Here is a 21895-nt window from a genome sequence, read left to right on the forward strand (position 1 = left end):
CTGGAGAGGGTGTGGAGAAAAGGGAACCCTCTTGAACTGTTGGTGGGAATGTAAATTGATACAGCCACTATGGAGAACAGTAGGGACGTTCCTTAAAAAACTAAAATAGAATTACAGTATGACCCAGCAATCCCACTACTGGGCATATACCCAGAGAAAACCATAATTCAAAAAGACACATGCACCCCAATGTTCACTGCAGCACTATTTACAATAGCCAGGTCATGGAAACAACCTAAATGCCCATCAACAGATGAATGGATAAAGATGTGGTACATATATACAATGGAATATTACTTAGCCATAAAAAGAAATGAAACTGAGTCATTTGTAGAGACATGGATGGATCTAGAGACTGTCATACAGAGTGAAGTAAGTCAGAAAGAGAAAAACAAATATGGTATATTAACATATATATGTGAAACCTAGAAAAATAGTATAGATGAACCGGTTTGCAGGGCAGAAATAGAGACACAGATGTAGAGAACAAACGTATGGACACCAAGGGGGGAAACTGGGGGTGGTGGGGGTGGGGGTGGGATGGGATGAACGGGGAGACTGGGATTGACATATATACACTAATATGTATAAAACAGATAACTAATAAGAACCTGCTGTATAAAAAAATAAATAAAATTCAAAAAAAACAGGGAGTGGTTAACTATGTGAAATGGTACTGAAAAGGCAAGTAAGATAAAGACTAGAAATTTCTACCGGATTTAGTATGACCAGTTCTAGGAGCAGATACCAGAGAGAGAGGGCTGAAGAGTGAGTGATGAACAAGGAGAAACAGCTCTGAACACAGACAGTCTGACTGAGAAGTTGGTATGGATGAGGGCAGAGGGGAGCAATAACCAGGAGACATGTCAGGTTTCAGTAAAGCGGATCAGAGCCAGCCTTCAAATACTCTTACACCTTTTTATCAAAATGATCAGTCATCAACGCTTTCCTGCATGGGAGAGACACGCCCACGGCAGCAAGAAGCCACAATCAGACTCATTTGTACCAAATGTGATTACCTGAGGGGAGGCAGCTAGGCTTCAGTTTCAAAATTTTTTGACAAACAAGTCCTTTGCTTTTAGAGCAATATCCTGTGGTGGGTCCTCTCCCCCCGACTCTCCATTTAGAAAAGGCAGCCTGCCCTCCCTCCGAATCCAATGATTTCTACCCAGATGTAGGTACTACTGATCCTGACAGCTAAGTAAAACACTGAATTGCAACTTGGTGATGGCGTGACATTTCTTGTATTAGCCTATTCTACTCACAAGAAGTAATCCAAAATCCAACTACTCGACAATTTATGTGAAGTACTATCTGCTACAACAAAATGATTCAAGAAGAGGAAACAGATGACCCCTGAAGCCTGACATCACAGGATTTGATTTAAAGCAACAGGACACAAAAACGAAGATAACAGAAGACAACAAAGCAAAGATATAAAGTGATGGCAAACTTACTTCTCATTAAAATTAGTCTTAAAATTTTCATGTGAAAATGATAAACGAGTTGGTAGAAAATACCTTCGTTTTTCCGGGATTTCACCAGTGTGACTTTGGTGGGTCTGGCAGGTTGACTGGAAGCCACAGATCGCCTATCAGATCGCGGAGACAGACTCCTCTCTCGACTTGCACTTCTATCCCTGGCCCAGCTCTTCTCACTCCTCCTGTTAACCATGCCCCCACGGCCACTTCTCGGGTCGTGTACTTCCTCATCATAACTATCTTCTTCATTCTCAGATACTGGTTCAGGATCAGGACGACTTACTGGTATCTGAACTTTCTTTTTCCTTCGAATGGTCTACAAATAAGAAGGATTAGAATATGAGCTGATTTTCATATATGTACTTTCAGTTCTTAAGAGAGGAAGATCACATTTTTCTGGTCTCATACTCATTATAAATAAGAGATATAATACACAAATATAACAAATTAATAAGGAATACTTTTCTATATTGGTTATCTTTTCTGCTCTCCTGGTAAACAGATCTGGTTAAGAAGCAAATTTGGAATAGAGGGCCTAATAAAGTTCTTAATTAATTCAGAAGATCTTCTATGTGTAATAATTACAAGCTTACAGGAAAACTAATAATTACTGGTGGTTTGAATAAAGGAGGGAGCACTGTACTCTAATACAATCAAATATACTGTAGTTGTTACCAAACCAGAGCAAACTTGCAGGCCCAACTTGATTCCTTAAAAATTTCAGAATCCATGAGTATCAAGGCCCACAACTGTCCTACTGGAACTCTAAGAGAGAAATTTATTGTACTTCCACACTAACACTGAACTTAGTGTTGTGTTGGAGCTAATAACTCCATGATACTCCACCAATACAAACTTTGTTTCTCTCTCTCCAAAATTTGTAATTTATGGTCTATGCATAAATTCCTTCTTCTGGCTTTCTTTACTCAATTGACTCTGATACTGGTTCAATTTTCCCTGTCCACTTATTTCCTTTACTTTCTGTAAGATCAAGATCTATTTGCGTTGCCTTCTGACTGAGTGGCCTCTTAATCCCTGGACTGCACTCTGTCTTCTCACACCAGTATACATTTGATCTCATGAGAGATCTGCAAGATCTTCTTGAGTAACACTCCTTGTCTTCTACTTCTGACACCCTGATCTACTGAAACTTCTCCATGTCCATCTTATGTCTGACTCCTCCATGCCCTCCTATTCTCCTAGTCCATCAATTCCCTCCTGGTTTCAACTGTCTTCCTCCCAAGTTTGATGAGTTGTCATGCTTCGATATTTAAATGATTTTCTCTAGCCCCGGGATACCACAGCCCTGTACCTGCTGAGTCAGGACCCAGCCCACCCCAGTAGGCTGGCACCAGCCCCTGGACCCCCAGGGCCCTGCAGCCAGAGACTCCATGACCAGCCTGCCTACGCTGGGCACTAGCCCTGGGACACATAGGACCCTGACCCTGTCCACCAGTAGGCCGATACTAGCTCTGAAACACCTTGGACCCATCAGCCAGCCACTCTGGGATCCAGCCCCACTCACCAGTAGGCTTACAAAGCTTTGGAACACCCCGAACCCTGCAGCCAGTGATGTCTGAAACCAGCCTGCTCACCAGCAAGCCTACACTAGGACCCCTGGCCGCACAACCAGCCACCCAGCTCTACCCACCAGTGAGCCAGCACTAGAGAGAGTGGGCCCAAATCAATAATATCAGAAATGAAAAAGCAGAAGTTACAACTGACAGCACCGAAATACAAAAGATCACAAGAGATTAATGTGAACAATTATACGCAAATAAAATGGACAACCTAGAAGAAATGGACAAATTCCTAGAAATGTACAACCTCCCAAGACTGAATCAGGAAGAAATAGAAAATATGAACAGACCAATTATCAGTAATGAAACTGAATCAATAATTTAAAAACTCCCAACAAACAGAAGTCCAAGACCATATGGCTTCACAAGTGAATTCTACCAAACATTTACAGAAGAGTTAACATGTATCCTTCTGAAACTCTTCCAAAACACTGCAGAGGAAGGAGTGCTTCTGAACTCATTCTATGAGGCCAGCATCACCCTGAGAGCAAAACCAGACAAAGAGAAGAGAAAAGAAAATTACAGGCCAATATCAATGATAAACATAGATGCAAAATTACTCAACAAAATATTAGCAAACTGAATTCAACAATACATTTAAAGGATCATACACCATGATCAAGTGGGATTTACCCCATGGATGTAAGGATGGTTCAATATCCACAAATCGATGTGATATATACCACATTAACAAACTGAGGAAGAAAAATTTTATGATTGTCTCAATAAATGTTGAAAAAGCTTTTAATAAAATTCAACATCTACGTATGATTAAAAAAACTCAACAAAGTGCATATAGAGGGAACATACCTCAACATAAAAAAGGTCATATATAAGCCCACAGCTAACATGGCAGGCTCAATGGTATAAAGCTGAGAGCATTTTCTCTAAGATCAGGAACAAGACAAGGATGCCCACTGTCGCTCTTTTATTGAACTTAGTGTTGGAAGTCCTAGCCCCAGCAATCAGACAAGAAAAAGAAAAGGAATCCAAATTGGAAAGGAAGAAGTACAACTGTTACTGTTTGAGGATGACATGATACTCTATAGAAAATCCTAAAGGCATCATGAATAAACTGCTAAGAGCTCATCAATAAATTCGGCAAAGTTGCAGGATACAAAATTAATACAAAGAAATCTGTTGTATTTCTATACACTAACAACGAACTATCAGAAAGAGAAATTAAGAAAACAATCCCATTTACAAATCGCATCAAAAAATAAAATCCCTGGGGGCTTCCCTGGGGCGCAGTGATTGAGAGCCCGCCTGCTGATGCAGGGCACACAGGTTCGCGCTCCGGTCCGGGAAGATCCCACATGCCGCGGAGCGGATGGGCCCATGAGCCATGGCTGCTGAGCCTGCGCGTCCGGAGCCTGTGCTCCGCAACAGGAGAGGCCACAACAGTGAGAGGCCCACATATCGCAAAAAATAAATTAATTAATTAATTAATTAAAATCCCTGGGAATAAATCTAACTAAGGAGGTAAAACACCTATACTCGGAAATATAACGACACCAATGCAAGAAACTGAAGACAACGAGAACAGATGTAAAGATATACCAAGTTCATGGACTGGAAAACTTAATATTGCTAAAATGACCATACTATCCAAAGCCGTCTAAATATCCAATGCAATCCCTATCAAAATGCCAATGGCATTTTTCACAGAACTAGAACAAGTAATTCTAAAATTTATATGGAAACACAAAAGACCCCAAATAGCAAAAAACAAACAAACAAAAACAATCTTGAGAATGAAGAACAAAGCTGGAGGCATCATGCACCCAGATTTCAAACTATACTATATGGTTACAGTCATCAAAACAGCATGGTACTAGCACAAAACCAGACACATAAATCAATGGAATGGAACAGAAGGCCCAGAAGATGAATCCACACTTACATGGGCAATTAATCTATGACAAAGGAGGCAAGAATGTACAATGGGGAAAAAACAGCCTCTTCAATAAATTGTGCTGGGAAAACAGGACAATTACATACAGAAGAATCATACTGGACTACTCTCTCATATCATGCACAAAAATAAATTCAAAATGGATACAAGATTTAAATATAAGTCCTGAAACCATAAAACTCCTAGAAGAAAACATAGGCAGTACACTATTTGACATCAGTCTTAAAAATATTTTTTGGATATGCCTCCTCAGGCAAGGGAAACAAAAGCACAAACAGGACTACATTCAACTAAAAAAGCTTTTACACAGTGAAGTTAACTATCAACAAAACAAAAAGGCCGCAGACGCAATGGGAGAAGATATTTGCAAACAATATGACCCACAAGGGATTAATATCCAAAATATACAAAGAACTTACACAACTCAACGTCAAAAAATAAACAAACAACTCAATTAAAAACTGGGCAGAGGATCTGAATAGACATTTTTCCAAAGAAGACATACAGATGGCCAACGGGCACATGACAAGATGCTCAATATCACTAATCATCAGTGAAATGCAAATCAAAACCACAATGAGATATCACCTCCCACCTGTCAGAATGGCAATTATAAAAAAGAAAACAAATAACAAGCACTGACAAGGATGTGGAGAAAAGGGAACACTCATGCTCTGTTGGTGGGAATGTAAATTAGTCCAGCCACTACGCAAAACAGTATGGAAACTCCTCAAAAAATTAAAAATAGAACTACCATATGATCCAGCAAATTCCACTCCTATTCACCCAGAGAAAATAAAAACACTAATTAGAAAAGACATTTATGGGAATCCCCTGGTGGTCCAGTGGTTAGGACTCTGCACTTCCACTGCAAGGGGCATGGGTGCAATCCCTGGTCGGGGAACTAAGATCCTGCATGCCACGAGGCCAAAAAAAAAAAAAAAAAAAGGAGGGGAGGGAAGAAAGGAAAAGGAAAAGACATTTGCATGTCTCTGTTCATTGCAGCATTATTTATGATATCCAAGATATGGAAGCAAAGCAAGTGCCCATCAACAGATGAACGGATAAAGAAGATTTGATACACACACACACACACACACACACACACACACACACGAATACTACTCAGCCATGAGAAAGAGTAACATCTTGCCATCTGCAACAACACAGATGGACCTGGAGGGTATTACACTAAGTGAAATAAGTCAGACAGAGAAAGACAACTACTGTATGATTTCACTTATATGTGGAATCTAAACAACAAATGAACGAACATAACAAAACAGAAATGGAGTTACAGATATAGAGAACAGGCGGCTGCCAGAGGGAAAGGAACAGGTGAGACAGATCAAACAAACTTCCAGTTGCAAAATAAATGAGTCATGGGTATGAAATGTACGGTGTAGGAAACACAGTAACTACCTAGTATCTTTGTATGGTGACATATCGTAACTAGATTTATCCTGGTGACCATTTTGAAATGTAGAGAAATATAGAATCACCATGTTGTGTAACAGGAACTAACAGTGTTGTAGGTCAATTATACTTCAAAAACAAACAAATTTATAGAAAAAGAGGTCAGATTTGTAGCTACAGAGGTGACGGGGGCTGGGGGGATTGGATGAGGGCAATCAAAAGTGCAAATTGGGGCTTCCCTGGTGGCACAGTGGTTGAGAATCCGCCTGCCAAGGCAGGGGACACAGGTTCGATCCCTAGTCCGGGAAGATCCCACATGCCGCAGCAACTAAGCCCGTGTGCCACAACTACTGAGCCTGCGCTCTAGAGCCCGCGAGCCACAACTACTGAAGCCGGCGTGCCTAGAGCCTGTGCTCCGCAACGAGTGATGCCACCGCAATGAGAAGCCTGCGCACCACAATGAAGAGTAGCCCCCGCAACCAGAGAAAGACCACGCACAGCAACAAAGACCCAATGCAGTCAAAAATAAAATTATTATTATTATTTTTTTAAAGTGCAGACTTCCCTTCATAAGATAAATAAGTACTAAGGACATAATGTACAACATGGTAAATATAATTAAAGTTGCTAAGAGAGTAAATCCTAAGTGTTCTCATCACAAGGAAAAAATGTTTTTTTCTATTTCTTTAACTTTGTATCTATATGAGATGATGGATGTCATAATTTCATGAAGCCAAATCATCATGCTGCACACCTTAAACTTACACAGTGCCGTATGTCAACTGTATCTCAGTAAAGCTGGGGGGAAGTTACTTTTTCTTGACCCGTTGGTCCTGTGCCAGGTCAAACCCTGTCCTGTATTATCTTCCCCTTCAGATGGCTGCATCCCCACACCGGCTGGTTAGGTTCTCCTCTATAAATTCATTTTACTTGAAAGAATTCTTTCATTTATTCAGCAATCCTTTCATCTACCTCTTGTTGCCTCAAATTCCATGGAATGTGCTAACACAGGTATCCCGAAACCGTTCTCTGAGATGCCAGTCACTAGGCCTGATTTATAGAGATCAGTGCCACTTCACCTCCCCACTCCCACATGCTTTCAGTGTCTCATTTATTTGGTCTTCCTTCCTGGTCTCAGACAATTCGATCCTCTTCCTGCATGAACAACACCCTTTCAGAGGGGCTTATTCTCATCCCTCCCCACCTCCAAGACCTTTCCTCATCAATTACCACCCCCCCGCAAGCCAGGTACCAACAACTATAATCTCTCCCTATTTACCTCCAGTCTCTCCTCTGCCTACTAATCTGCAAACTCATCTTCGATTCCCATCTCGCTACTCATTTCCAAGCTATCATCTTTTCTCTTCCTTTTGTGACTCACTTTCTTCAAAGGGCTGCTCCACACTTAATACCGCAGCTTCTTACCACCAAGAGTGATCAGAGAAGGCCTCCCTGAGGACACATCGAAGCTAAAGGTCAACAAGCAGCAAGAGGCCAGCATGTGGAAAGGACAGGCAGCCAAGGCCCTGTTATGAATGAAGAAAAGGCTGCCTGCCTTGCTACTCTTGGTGCCTCATGGCTGAGGCCCTTCTCGGGCAACATTTACTGTAAAGCACCCCTCACTGCCTCCCTGAGTCTTACTCTCACCTCTATTTCCATCTCCAACATGTTGTATTAGAAGCAATTCTTTGTGTTAGCACTTCGATCTTCAATCGCTCCCTAGTAAGGTATAAACAAAATAACCAGTTGAGTCCTCAAAGCTTTCCCCATCACTCCCCTAAGAGAGTGAGCACCACCTGTCTGAAATCTGCACCTGACGCACCCTCCATCTCAGATGATTTGCATGATGGCTGTGACTGTGTGTACCCATCGAGCCTACTGAAATTCAAGTTCCCTGAGGAGAAGGTCCTGGCCAGGTCATTTTAACTGTATCTGTAATGAAGTATTTGCACGTAGTAAGTGTTTAACTCATTGAAAAATATCCAATCCTGCTATGATTCCCCATTTATATTATGAGTTAAGTACTATAAACCCACTCAGGCTTGGTAATCATACTTGATTTTAACACTGAAAATTGTGAAACAAAAATTTTGGGAAAAAATGCCTACTTCAAAACAGGTCAGCTGAATTAAACATTCAAATATAAAACAAAACAATGAAATTATGTAAGTACTAGAATAAAATATAAGATATATGTTTTTATAACTCTGGTAAGGTAAAGACTTTTGTAAGCATGACACCAAAGGCAGAGCCAATCAAGTGAAAGTCTGACAGATATGACAGGATAAAAATGAAAACATTCCCATGATGATGAAATAAAATGATATAAAAGCAAACCAAAAAAACACTGTAAACAACGTACACACACTCACAAAGAAAATGGAAAAACAATATATGCAGTGTATACCACAAAAGGCTAATCATCTTAATACACACAACACTAGTGTGACAGTCATCAACATAAGAATAGGAACAGGCAAAGAAACATAACGGGAAGTATACATACCAGGTGAAGATCAAACCCACTTGTAATTTGAAATACTATGTTTAGTCCATCAGTTTGGCAGAGATGTAAGCGTTGATAAAATTGTACTCTCTCAGTAGCTTATTGGTTTTCTAATGGGCAAATTGGCAATCCATGTATCAAAAGTCGTTCATGCCATCTGACTCTAAAAAGCTACTCCTAAGAAGTTATTCTTAAAAAGTAACTGAACAAGTAGATAGAAATACGATGATCTTTATTATTTTTAAAATAATAAAGATTATTTAAAAAATAATCTTATTAAAAATAATTTTAATAAGATTATTTTAAAATAATCTTAATTTTTAAAAAAATACTTGTGGAAACTGGACATTGAAATGCCCATCAGTGAATGCATTGAGGAAGTGTGCACACACACTGAAATGCTATGCAGCCATGTGGGTAAATACTAAAGTGTTCAGAGTTTATCTCTAGGAAGGTGTTTTCGTCCATTCGCTTCATAATGCTTTTTTAGTATGTTCAGAATTTTAGTAAAAACTACACATGTTCACTATGTTATAAACAATCTTTTACTATCTTCTCTTCACCTACTGTTAAACAAAATTAAGCACATTTATGGTAGTTATATTATCAAAGGAGTTCTAACATTTTAATTCAACGGAAAAGAAATTTATTGAGCCTAATGCCCAAGGGATCTTAGTTTATGGGAAGATATAAACTAAGAACCATCAAAATATAAGAGCCCAGGGCCGGGGAGGGAAGGAGCTAGCTACTCAGAACTGGGGGGAAAAAAAACATATATAGTGACCTGAGGTTCTGGTTATGGCAGGAGATGAGTTAAGGAAGACATCCTACAATGAAAGGCCACATTTTAAAACACTACGGTTTTATTCTCAATGATGAAACCTTAGCGTATGTTGATGACGTAACCCACTCTCTTCAGACGCAGGAATGAACAGCTACCCTCTGCTGACTGAACATGCTTCCACCCAACCCTCCTACAGCTTCTCCCTGAAGAGCAAACTACTTGCCCAACCTTCCTGAGTTCCACCTTTCCAAATGATGTAGCGAAGCACAGTGAGAGGAAAACTCATCCTTCTTACATGTGCTATTTCAAATACATAACAGGTTTTGGACTGTTTCTTACAAAATCATTTCTATGGTTAGAAAAGTCTGAAGTGTAGGAGTACAACTTTCTTGGTTGTATTATTGATGTGGGGCATGTGTACTAAACATTTTGCATGGAAAAACACAACAGTTCAATATTCCAAAGAATGAAGCTGGAGCTATGGGTGAAGCTCACAACCTCAGACACAGGGAGAAAAATCCAATTTACCTATGGTGCTCACCTTGGAATATGCAGTGACTCATCTGAAGAACACTTATTCAATTTATAAAAACCAACAAATATAAAAATTAGCAATTTGCTTCTGTAAATGCTACAATCTCATGTTATAAAAACTGTTTAAAAATTGTACCATCAACTAGCCAGTCTGTACACGAACTGCAATTTAAAACAACACTAGAGTTCCAAATGTAAAAATACAGTTACAACAAAAAGCTGTGAAAACACATGCACAGTAGAAGATGCCTGTCATCTGGAATGCAGTAACTAAACTCTGGGTCTACTGCCACATGAGAAAACTCACTTAACCAGCAAGGACACTGGTGCGGAGATGAGCCATACGGCACAGCAGCCTACACAAGGTGAGAGGGCCTCCAACTGTGGGTATACAGTCTCAGGAAATACCCCTTCTGGCTCTCACCATAGCTCCCAGAGGTCAAAACACCATGCAGGCCTCCTCACTCCAGCCCTCTCCTTTCTGTTGGGTCCACTGTGGCTCTGACTGTCTGCTGCAAAGTAGAAAGGTTCTCAGTGGACAAGGCAGGACAAACCATGTAGCCGCCAGCCTCTTCCTCCTACTCTATACACCTGAGCTAACGCCTCAAGCAGTACCTTAATTAGGCCTTTCAGAGTCTAGATAAGGCAGAAACAGGGGCAGCAAAGTGGTTAACGTGCTCCTCTATGCATTGATAGATATACATATATTTTTTTTTTTTTTTGGCCTCATGGCATGTGGGATCCTAGTTCCCCAACCAGGGATCAAACCTGTGATTCCTGCAGTGGAAGCACAGAGTACTAATCGCTGGACCGCCAGGGAAGTCCCTATGTAGATACAATTTTACGTAGGATTTTAACGTTAAATCCATTCTCTGCTACATGTGCCTAGTTTTAAATGAAACAGAAGAGTCTAGCAATACACTAAAAAACATATGAACCCTGAACAACTCTATAAAACAAAAAACAGAAAAAAAACAAAACACACAGAACAACCAAAAAAATAAACCCTTACCACTCTCTCTTTCCTCAAACTATATCACAGTAACAAAGTAGCAACAATATACATGTTCAAGGGACAACATAAAATTTGTCCACTGAACAAAACCTATAACAGAAAATACTTTAAACTGATTATACGCCAAGATTCAGTCTAATGTAAGTATTTTTTTAAAGAGGAAGCATTAAGCCATAAAGAGGTAACCATTCAACCAGGAGCTCCTTCCTTTCTTTTTCAATCAAAAAAAAATCCTAGTATCTGAGCTTTGAGAAAATACACACCAGTGACAAAACATACCACCGGTATTAGAAGAAAGAAACATTCCTACTTGTAAACAACTAACTTTAGAACTACTGTTCCAGATTTTATTTTCTTAAATGGGAAGAATGAATTCAAACACCAAAAACATACCAACAGTAAAGTTGGTATCTTTATAAAATTAAAGGTAAAAAACACTTACAATTTTTGCATTTTTTCCACTTTTCCTTAGTTGCTGAACAGCAAAAGCATGTTCAACATTATCCATTGAAACGCCATTAACCATCGCGACTCGGTCATTTTCCCTAAGGAAAAAAAGTGACCAAAATAATAACAAGTTAGACGAAACCATACAAATAAGTTTATAAAGATATTTTTAAGATAGGATCTTTAAAAAAGATATTCTAATTATGGGCTAATTAACCTGTCTTCAGATCAATGATAAAATAATGTCCAGCTATTTAATTTTCAAATCCCCCACAAAAGATGTTTAGCACTTGTAACTAACCACAGGTCATTAATTTTTTAACTATTAACACAATGTTTCCCAAAAGGACTGAACAGGTACCACAATACACATAATGACTTCTGGTGGTACAGTTACAGGCATTCAATGATACTAAGTCATAATGCTGGAAAAAGTTATTCCTTCTTTAAAGATAAAGTCTTTCTCCTTCCAATTTTCTTTCAGTCCTCTACTCATACTCTCATTTTTTTGCTAGTGTACCTTTTGCCTCTCTTTTTTCTTGCTAATCTTCTTGTTGAACAAAAACACTAAGACTCAGAGTGAGAGGCTCCTGAAGGCTAGATTCTACCCCAAACTTAGTAACAAGTTTTCTTTTCACTATCTTTATTTTTTACAGTGACCTTCTATTTAAGTTTAGTGATACTAGCTTTCCATATATGACAGAGATAAGCATAAACGTATATTAATTTAGAAAAATCACTAGCATGGCATGCCAATGGCTGAGGGTAGGAAACATGCTTACTGCAGCTGCCCTTCTGCGGGTCCTCCTTTAAGCACATCTGAAATCACAATCGAGGTTTCCCCACTCTGGAAATGAGGATTATCTCTTCCACCAGATATTGCAATTCCAAATCCAAATCCAGGAGCCTAAAGTAACAATTATAGTAAAATGTTATGATGTCATACTCTACAATCTAAAAAAGTTCAAATATAAAAATTACAATCCTATTACAAAATACTCACTCACTTGTATGGAAACACATCAGAATGACCTATCCTGGTATGGGAATGCAGGCTTTAATAAATTTAATGCTGGGCATAACAGAATATCGAAAACTGTCAATTACATGAATGTTCTTTAAGAACTAAAACACATTTAAAAATTCTGAACACTGAAATCCTGAATTCATTTTTGCTTATCAGAAGGGTTCCTGAGGGAATTGGCAGTGCCCCCCAGCCCCCCAGCCGTGATCATCACAAACACTGGCAACTGATTTGCAGAATGACAGATTTAATGAGCATATAAACCGGGTGCCATTTTATATAATAGAATATCAACAGCTGTGAAAATCAACTTCCTTCACTTACCCTAAAAATCTCTACTGAAGTAATACACTATAATGTCTTATACACACTGCATACAATAGAAAGTATACATTAATCATATCAAGCATTTTTTAATTACTTATATTGTTAATTAAACAAAATCGTAATTAATTATATACTTCTAAATGAGCTGAGAATCTTTACCATGGTGACTAAGGACAGCCCAGCACAGAAACAATCAAAATACTACCAAGTTATTTAAAAATTACCTAATCTCGCTTTTTTCACGAAGATGGCGCCAAAGGTGAAGAAGGAAGCCCCTGCCCCTCCCAAAGCCGAAGCCAAAGCAAAGGCTTTGAAGGCCAAGAAAGCAGTGCTGAAAGGTGTACACAGCCACAAAAAAGAAGATCTGGACGTCACCCACCTTCCGACGGCCCAAAACACTGCGGCTCAGGAGGCAGCCCACATATCCTCGGAAGAACGCCCCTAGGAGAAACAAGCTTGACCACTATGCCATCATCAAGTTCCCCCTCACCACCGAGTCAGCCATGAAGAAAATAGAAGACAACACCACACTGGTGTTCACTGTGGATGTCAAGGCCAACAAGCATCAAATTAAACAGGCCGTGAAGAAGCTCTATGACACTGACGTGGCTAAGGTCAACACCCTGATCAGGCCTGATGGAGAGAAGAAGGCATATGTTCGACTGGCTCCTGACTATGATGCTTTGGATGTTGCCAACAAAATTGGGATCACCTAAACTGAGTCCAGCTGGCTAATTCTAAATATAGAAGTTTTCACTCTAAAAAAATAATTAAATAAAAATAAATAAAAATAAAAATTACCTAATCTCAAAGAAATCCACACCATTCCCTAGAAAGGAAATGAAGTATTCAGAGTAGTCTGAAAGAAACAGCCAATATTCTCCTAGGGCTCCAGAATCAAAAAATCAGAGGCTATGTTTTCATATAACGTTGTACTACACTATGCTCTACAATCCAAACCACCTGAGGACAAAGGTAACAACTTCCTTCCACTACTGTCCCATCCACAAAGACCACGCTCACCAGGGACAGGGGATACATCATGACCTCCCCTTCTACCCCAAAGTCTACTGAAATAGCCAAAGAAGAAGAAAAGAGAAAAACTCTTATTAAAAAAGAATAAACACCAGCAATTCCACGCCTAGGTATATACCAAAAAGAAATGAAAACGTGTGCAGAGATTTATACCCACACACAGCAGCATTTATTAATAGCCCAAAACTGCAAACAACCCAAATGTCTATCCACTGATGAATGGATAAATAAAATATGGTATATCCATTAAATGAATTATCTGCAATAGAAAGGAGTGAAGTACTGATACATGCTACAAAATGGGGAACACAGAAAACATGATGCTATCTAAAAGAAGCCAACCATAAAAGACCACACATATCATACCATTCCTCTTAGATGAAACGTTCAGAAAAGACCAATCTGTATGAAACAGAAAATAGACTGGTGATTGTCGACGGCCAGGGTGTGGAAAGGGATGGAGACATTGGGGAGGGATGGTTTATGACTAACATTATTTTTTTTAGGGTGATGGAATGCTTAAAAAGTGACTCTGGTGATGGTCTTACAGATCTGTGAATATACTAAAAATCACTAAATTGTACATTTAAATGGTGAATTGTATGGTATGTGAATTATACTGCAATAAAGCTAATACCCCCCAGAAAAGGTTAATGTGAAAAAAAAAATAAACAGGAAAACATCTGGGTGGCAGAAGATAATGGCAACTGCCTGAAGCTGTGTCTCCAAAATAATACAAAACAGATCACTACACAAAACCATAGCCTTAATATAGCTCAAAACCAGAGAATATGCAAATCTCAAAATAGCTAGAAGTAGGCCTAAAATTTCAAAAATAAAGAAATGATTAGAAAGAAAACTATTAGCACACAATTAGAAAACTTGAGACTACAGAACAAGTTCAAATAAATTTGAAAACTTAGATAAAACAGATAATTTTATAGGGAAATACAGATTATTGAAATTGACTCTATTAGAAATAAAGACTTAAGCAACCCCATCGCTGAAGAGGAAACAGAGATAGTTATGAGGGAATTATCCCACAAAAAACACCAGGCACAGATGATTTCACAGGGAATTCTACCAAAACATCAATATCCAGATAGCCTCAATGCTCCATAAATTGTTCCAGAGCATCCTAAAATGAAGGAAAGCTTCTAACTCTTTTCAAGAAGCAATTATAATATTGATATCTAAATCTGATCATGACTATCCATGATAAAGACAGGGCTTCCCTGGTGGCACAGTGGTTAAGAACCCACCTGCCAATGCAGGGGACACGGGTTCGAGCCCTGGTCTGGGAAGATCTCACATGCCACGGAGCAACTAAGCCCGTGCACCACAACTACTGAGCCTGTGCTCTAGAGCCCACACACCATAACTACTGAAGACCGCACGCCTAGAGCCCATGCTCCGCAACAAGAGAAGCCACCACAATGAGAAGCCCAAGCACCGCAACAAGAGTAGCCCCTGCTTACTGCAACTAGAGAAAGCCCACAAGCAGCAACAAAGACCCATCACAGCCAAAAATTTAAAAAAACAAATTAATTAATTTTAAAAAGACAGAGCCCCCCTCCAAATACTAAAGCCTAACATCATTTATAAAGGCCAACACCATACAAATATTCCATGACAAGGTGATTTATTTCCAAGACTGTTGTATTAGGAAGGCCACTATATCGGAGACCCTATTAATAAACGTAGAGAAAAAAATTCAGAGATTATATCCATAGACCCTGGAAAGGCCTTTGACAAAATCCAACATTCACGACCAAGGGAAAGAAAAATTCAAGAAAATACTTTCAATCTGTTTTAATATTTCATTTTATGTTAAAGTACATGAAGAACCTTACCCACACACATAGTTGAAAAGGAGAAGAGTGATTTTAGTAAACCTTTTAGATGATTATGGATACTCCTGTTTGATTTTATATCGGTAAGTGATAGTTTCTTAATGGGTGGCTACAATGTGCAACCTAAAACCGTATCAGTGGACTTTTTGTACTTACTCTGTTACATGAATACCCATCCACTGGCCTATTTTGCACTTTGAATGGATTATTTTATCCAATGTGATTTTATAATACATTTCTTGGTCATTTGGAAAATATTTAGGTAAATCTTTCAAATGATGACACATTTCACTATACAATATTTTTTAAAAATCATACTTTAATTAATATCACCACCAATGCAATCAAAGTCTTTAAGTAGTGAAAAGTACTGAGCTCATCTCATGGTGGCAGATAAATGTTTTCCAAATTTTAATTTCTGTTTTAAAATTCAATTTTCTTCATTGGCAACAACTATTATCAGAGTTGTTTTCCTTGAAGCAACAGGTACTCATCACTTGAGAAAAATGTTTGTCAAATATTCCAGTCTGGATAACCATTCCTTCAAGTGAAAGTGGTGTTACACACACAAATACACAGCTGGTTGAGCTTCCAATTCAAACAATCATGCAAGTACTTCAGTATAAAGCAGAAATACCTTATGCATATTTCCCATTTCAATATACAGATTATTTGTTAAATGTCTATTCAAAAGCTGACATGTGGTAAAATTAGTAATTTTTACTGCTTTGAGTTATTCTGCAGCAAAACTGGGATTGTTCTTATAAACTCTGAGTAAGTCCAGGAACTATTAGGATGGTTTGGGGCTATGAGGCCAGTTTTACCTCATACCACTGCTTTTGTACCTTCACTACAACTATCAACACAGTGAAAAAGACAAATAACATTTCTGTGCTGTTATGAAAATAGTTCGTCCTAAGCATAAAAAGACTTCAGAGGTCTTTTGGGGTCCTCAGCCCATACATTGATATTAAAAACCACTGAAAAAAGAACAAAACAAAAAAAAACCCAAAACAAACAAAAAACCCAACGAAGCAATTTACAAAAGATATGAAATGTTAAAACTCATAAGAAACGCAAATTAAAACCACACAACAACACATTTTGTTGAGGCGGCTGTAGAAAAATAGGCACCACTGCTAATGGGCATGCAAACTGCTACAATTCTTTAGGAGAGGAATTTGGCAATCCTAACAAAATTACAAAAGCATTTATGTATGTATGTATGTATGCATTTACTTATTTGTATTTTTGGCTGCGTCTTAGTTGTGGCACGCGGGCTCCAGAGCGTGGGCTCTGTTGTTGTGGCACACGGGCTCTCTAGTTGTGGCACAGGGGCTCAAGCAGTTGCGGCACAGCCTGTGGGATCTTAGTTCCCCGACTAGGGATCAAACCCAACCCATGTCCCGTGCGTTGGAAGGTGGCTACTTAACCAATGGGCCACCAGGGAAGTCCTCAAAAGCACTTTATCTTTCAACAGAGTGAACCAGTTTCTAGCAATGTACACTGAAGATTACATATACAGCTCCAAAAATAAGAAAATACATAGGTACATAGTTATTCACTGCAGATTGTAACTGCAAATACTGGAAAAAACCTAAAACACCCAAGGGTTACCTCCAAGGCAGTTTGGGGAGGGGTGTGTTATTCTCTGGCTCTTTTTCCATCCTTGGAGGAGGCTAGCACTAATCTTTTATTCTGTATACTTTTAAACTGTGCATTTATATCTTGCTTGATAATTCTTTTATTTAAAAATTAAAAACATAATACAAAAATATTAAAGAGGGCTTCCCTGGTGGCGCAGTGGTTGGGAGTCTGCCTGCCGATGCAGCGGACACGGGTTCGTGCCCCGGTCCGGGAGGATCCCACGTGCCGTGGAGCGGCTGGGCCCGTGAGCCATAGCGGCTGGGCCCGTGAGCCATGGCCGCTGAGCCTGCGCGTCCGGAGCCTGGGCTCCACGGCGGGAGAGGCCACAACAGTGAGAGGCCCGCGTACCGCAAAAAAAAAAAAAAAAATTAAATGCCAAAAACATAAGGACCTTTCAATAAGGAAGGCGGAGGTGAGTAGATACTTCCTAAGATTTGCTTGTGAACAAGTAAGTACAGTCTTGGCTGCATGAGCCAGGCATCAAACCCAGGCAGAACATACTGCTTCCATGCAGTGCCAGCACTCTGTGGGGCATGTCATCCTGCTGGATCAGCACTGGCTGCAGTTCATTTAATGACTACCCAGGAAGTCTGTAATTCCCAACCCTGTCTACAGATGAAAATCATTTGGGATCAGTCTCAAAACTGCTTGATGATTTCCAAACCCCCCACCCCACAACCATTAAATAAAACTGGAGGAGGGCAGATGGCAGGCGTTTAAAAAAAAAAAAATCTCCTAAGTGATTCTAATGGGCAGCCAGGGCTGAGAACCCTAGCCTTAAAAGCTTTGTGAATTTAAGACCAGGGTGATCATCAAAAACTATAAAAGGTTCGACTATCTCACACTTTCCCTTCCCTCTTAGGGAAGGTTTCTCTCCAAAACCTTTTTAGGCTTAGATCTCCACACGGTCCTATTTTTGGCCTTTTCAACAGATTTCTTACCTCCACTGCACTACAATTTACCCTCCATCGTGTTCAAAGGATTATTATTCTAAAACAAACCCAATTCTGTCATTCCATTGCCCAGAGGTCCAAGTTCCTTAACATGCAATATCCTGAAATGCAACACCAACTTGCTTCCCAGCACCCCAGTCTTTACCCTAAACACACTTAACTACTGACCCCTGCTTAACCATGCCATGCATCATCAAGTTCCAAGCTTTCACATTTCTTCTCTGCCTAGGACTCCTTTAGCATCACACCCTTCAACATCCAGGTTCAACGACACCTCCTTCATAAAACCAACCTAGCTTTTCATAGGCACAAGTGGCCCATCCTGTAGGCTCTCCGGCCACATAGACACACTTCTGCTACTTAACACACAGCACTGTAAATAGCCTGGGTATCAGAGGTTCGTTTGGGAGGGGTTTACATATTCTTCTACATATCCCACCTGAGTACAACCCTGCAAGGGCCTAACACAAAGTGGCTCATCAATGTTAGGGCACTAAAACAAGTATCTAGCTAATTATTCAATTTAATTTTAACTCAGTTTCCCTTTATAGAGTTGTCTTTTAAAACTCACACTAATTTGAGCACTAAAACCTCATTAGCAGCCAGAGTAGTAGCGTGGATTTGGAATTTCTTGAATTTCCAAATAAAAACAAGCAGGGCAACTATACAGCAAACCAAAAACCGTATATACAGCAAAAAAAAAAAAACCCACAGGCAACCAATGTACCCTCCTGAGGAAGCAGATAGGGATGAGCAACACCTATGAGACTTGTGTGTTCCCAAAACCTACTTGGAAAGAAAGCCACAAGGCATCTGACACACCTTAGACCTGAAGAACCTCCCAAATAACTAACAGGTATTTACTGGAAAGAACGGCAAGGCAATTTTAGAACAACAGCTGAAACTGGGAGGGATTTTGCCTCTCCAGTTGTCAGTGAGAGCAAGGAGCCTGCAGTAGGGCGTGAATGGGCTAGAGCAGTGTAACCCCTAGGAATTCTCAACACAGACCTGCCAGTGGATTCAGACTAGAGAGGGACAGAACAGCAAAAGATGAAAGGGTACAAAAGGCATGAGCCTAGGAAATGTCAGAAAGCAGCAGTTATGTTTCTTTAGTGCATGCACACATACAAGAAAACTAAGCCAATTTCTAGAAACTCAAGAAAGGTAATTTCCCATAAAATTGAGCAAAAAAGGGATTATGATCAAATCCCTTAGAAAATTACTATAGAACACAATGAGTAGCAGAATATCCCTACGGAAAATGAAAGCATGCCAAAAAGAGTACTCAAAAAAAGAAAAATAAAGGATCAAAACTGTTACTATTATAAAACAAGTGAAAAGGCATTACAAAAATACACAGGACATGAAAGAATATAAATAAGAATTTTAGACAATCACAGAAAGATAGACAAAATGAAAAGGCAGAGGACTTTGTACCAGATGAAGGAACAAGATAAAACACCATAAAAACAACTAAATGAAGTGGAGATAGGCAACCTTCCAGAAAAAGAATTCAGAATAATGACAGTGAAGATGATCCAGAACCTCAGAAAAAGACTGGTGGCAAAGATCGAGAAGATGCAAGAAATGTCTGACAAAGACCTAGAAGAATTAAAGAACAAACACCTGGAAGAATTAAAGAACAGAGATGAACAATACAATAACTGAAGTGAAAAAAAAGAAAGCTGGAGTAGCAATACTCATATCAGATAAAACAGACTTTAAAATAAAGAATGTTACAAGAAACAAGAAGAGACACTACATAATGATCAAGGGATCAATCCAAGAAGAAGATATAACAATTAAAAATATATATGCACCCAACATAGGAGCACCTCAATACATAAGGCAACTGCTAACAGCTATAAAAGAGGAAATCGACAGTAACACAATAATAGTGGGGGACTTTAAGACCTCACACCAATGGACAGATCATCCAAAATGAAAATAAATAAGGAAACAGAAGCTTTAAATGACACAGTAGACCAAATAGATTTAATTGATATTTATAGGATATTCCATCCAAAAACAGCAGATTACACTTTCTTCTCAAGTGCGCACGGAACATTCTCCAGGATAGATCACATCTTGGGTCACAAATCAAGCCTCAGTAAATTTAAGAATATTGAAATCATATCAAGCATCTTTTCTGACCACAACACTATGAGATTAGAAAAGAATTACAAGGGGAAAAAAACATAAAAAACACAAACACGTGGAGGCTAAACAATACGTTATTAAATAACAAAGAGATCACTGAAGAAATCAAAAGAGAAAATCAAAAAATACCTCGAGACAAATGACAATGAAAACACGACAATCCACAACCTATGGGATGCAGCAAAAGCAGTTCTAAGAGGGAAGTTTATAGCTATACAAGCCTACCTCAAGAAACAAGAAACATCTCAAATAAACAACCTAACCCTACACTTAAAGGAACTAGAGAAAGAAAAACAAACAAAACCAAAAGTTACCAGAAGGAAAGAAATCATAAAGATCAGATCAGAAATAAATGAAATAGAAACAAAGAAAACAAGAGCAAAGATCAATAAAACTAAAAGCTGGTTCTTTGAGAAGATAAACAAAATTGATAAACCTTTAGCCAGACTCATCAAGAAAAAGAGGGAGAGGACTCAAATCAATAAAATTAGAAATGAAAAAGGAAAAGTTACAACAGATTCTGCAGAAATACAAAGCATCCCAAGAGAGTACTACAAGCAACTCTATGCCAATAAAATGGACAACCTGGAAGAAATAGACAAATTCTTAGAAAGGTATAACCTTCCAAGACTGAACCAGGACAAAATAGAAAATATGAACAGACCAATCACAAGTAATGAAATTGAAACCGTGATTAAAAATCTTCCAACAAACAAAAGTCCAGGACCAGACGTCTTCACAAATGAATTCTATCAAACATTTAGAGAAGAGCTAACACCCATTCTTCTCAAACTCTTCCAAAAAATTGCAGAGGAAGGAACACTCCCAAACTCATTCTATGAGGCCACCATCACCCTTATACCAAAACCAGACAAAGATACCACAAAGAAAGAAAATTATAGACAAATATCACTGATGAATATAGACGCAAAACTTCTCAACAAAATACTAGCAAACAGGATCATATACCATGATCAAGGTGGATTTATCCCAGGGATGCAAGGATTCTTCAATATATGCAAATCAATCAATGTGATACACCATATGAACAAACTGAAGAATAAAAACCATATGATCATCTCAATAGATGCAGAGAAAGCTTCTGACAAAATTCAACACCCATTTATGATAAAAAACACTCCAAAAAGTGGGTATAGAGGGAACCTACCTCAACATAATAAAGGCCATATACGACAAACTCACAGCAAACATCATTCT

The 21895-nt window shown here is 39.0% G+C and overlaps 1 protein-coding gene and 1 pseudogene across 9 annotated transcripts in view; one reads left to right on the top strand and one right to left on the bottom strand.

Moving 5' to 3' along the window:
* TJP1 (tight junction protein 1) overlaps nucleotides 1–21895 on the bottom strand; it is a 253410-nt gene that overhangs the window by 52952 nt on the left and 178563 nt on the right. For 7 of the 9 annotated variants that reach the window (XR_010933055.1, XM_067699305.1, XM_067699285.1 and 4 more), the window contains 3 exons: nucleotides 12461–12585; nucleotides 11674–11776; nucleotides 1521–1797 (listed from right to left, as the gene is read on the bottom strand). Coding sequence is in view for 8 of the 9 variants with exons in the window: in XM_067699305.1 (XP_067555406.1) it covers nucleotides 1521–1797; nucleotides 11674–11776; nucleotides 12461–12585 (505 nt within the window). In the remaining variant the exon portion in view is untranslated. The remainder of the gene's footprint in view (nucleotides 1–1520; nucleotides 1798–11673; nucleotides 11777–12460; nucleotides 12586–21895) is intronic. The other 2 variants (XM_067699273.1, XM_067699311.1) reach the window with 1 other exon arrangement.
* On the top strand, nucleotides 13277–13806 carry LOC137203351 (large ribosomal subunit protein uL23 pseudogene; annotated as a pseudogene).

Source organism: Pseudorca crassidens, chromosome 1, assembly GCF_039906515.1.
Source record: "Pseudorca crassidens isolate mPseCra1 chromosome 1, mPseCra1.hap1, whole genome shotgun sequence".
Lineage (NCBI taxonomy): Eukaryota > Metazoa > Chordata > Mammalia > Artiodactyla > Delphinidae > Pseudorca > Pseudorca crassidens.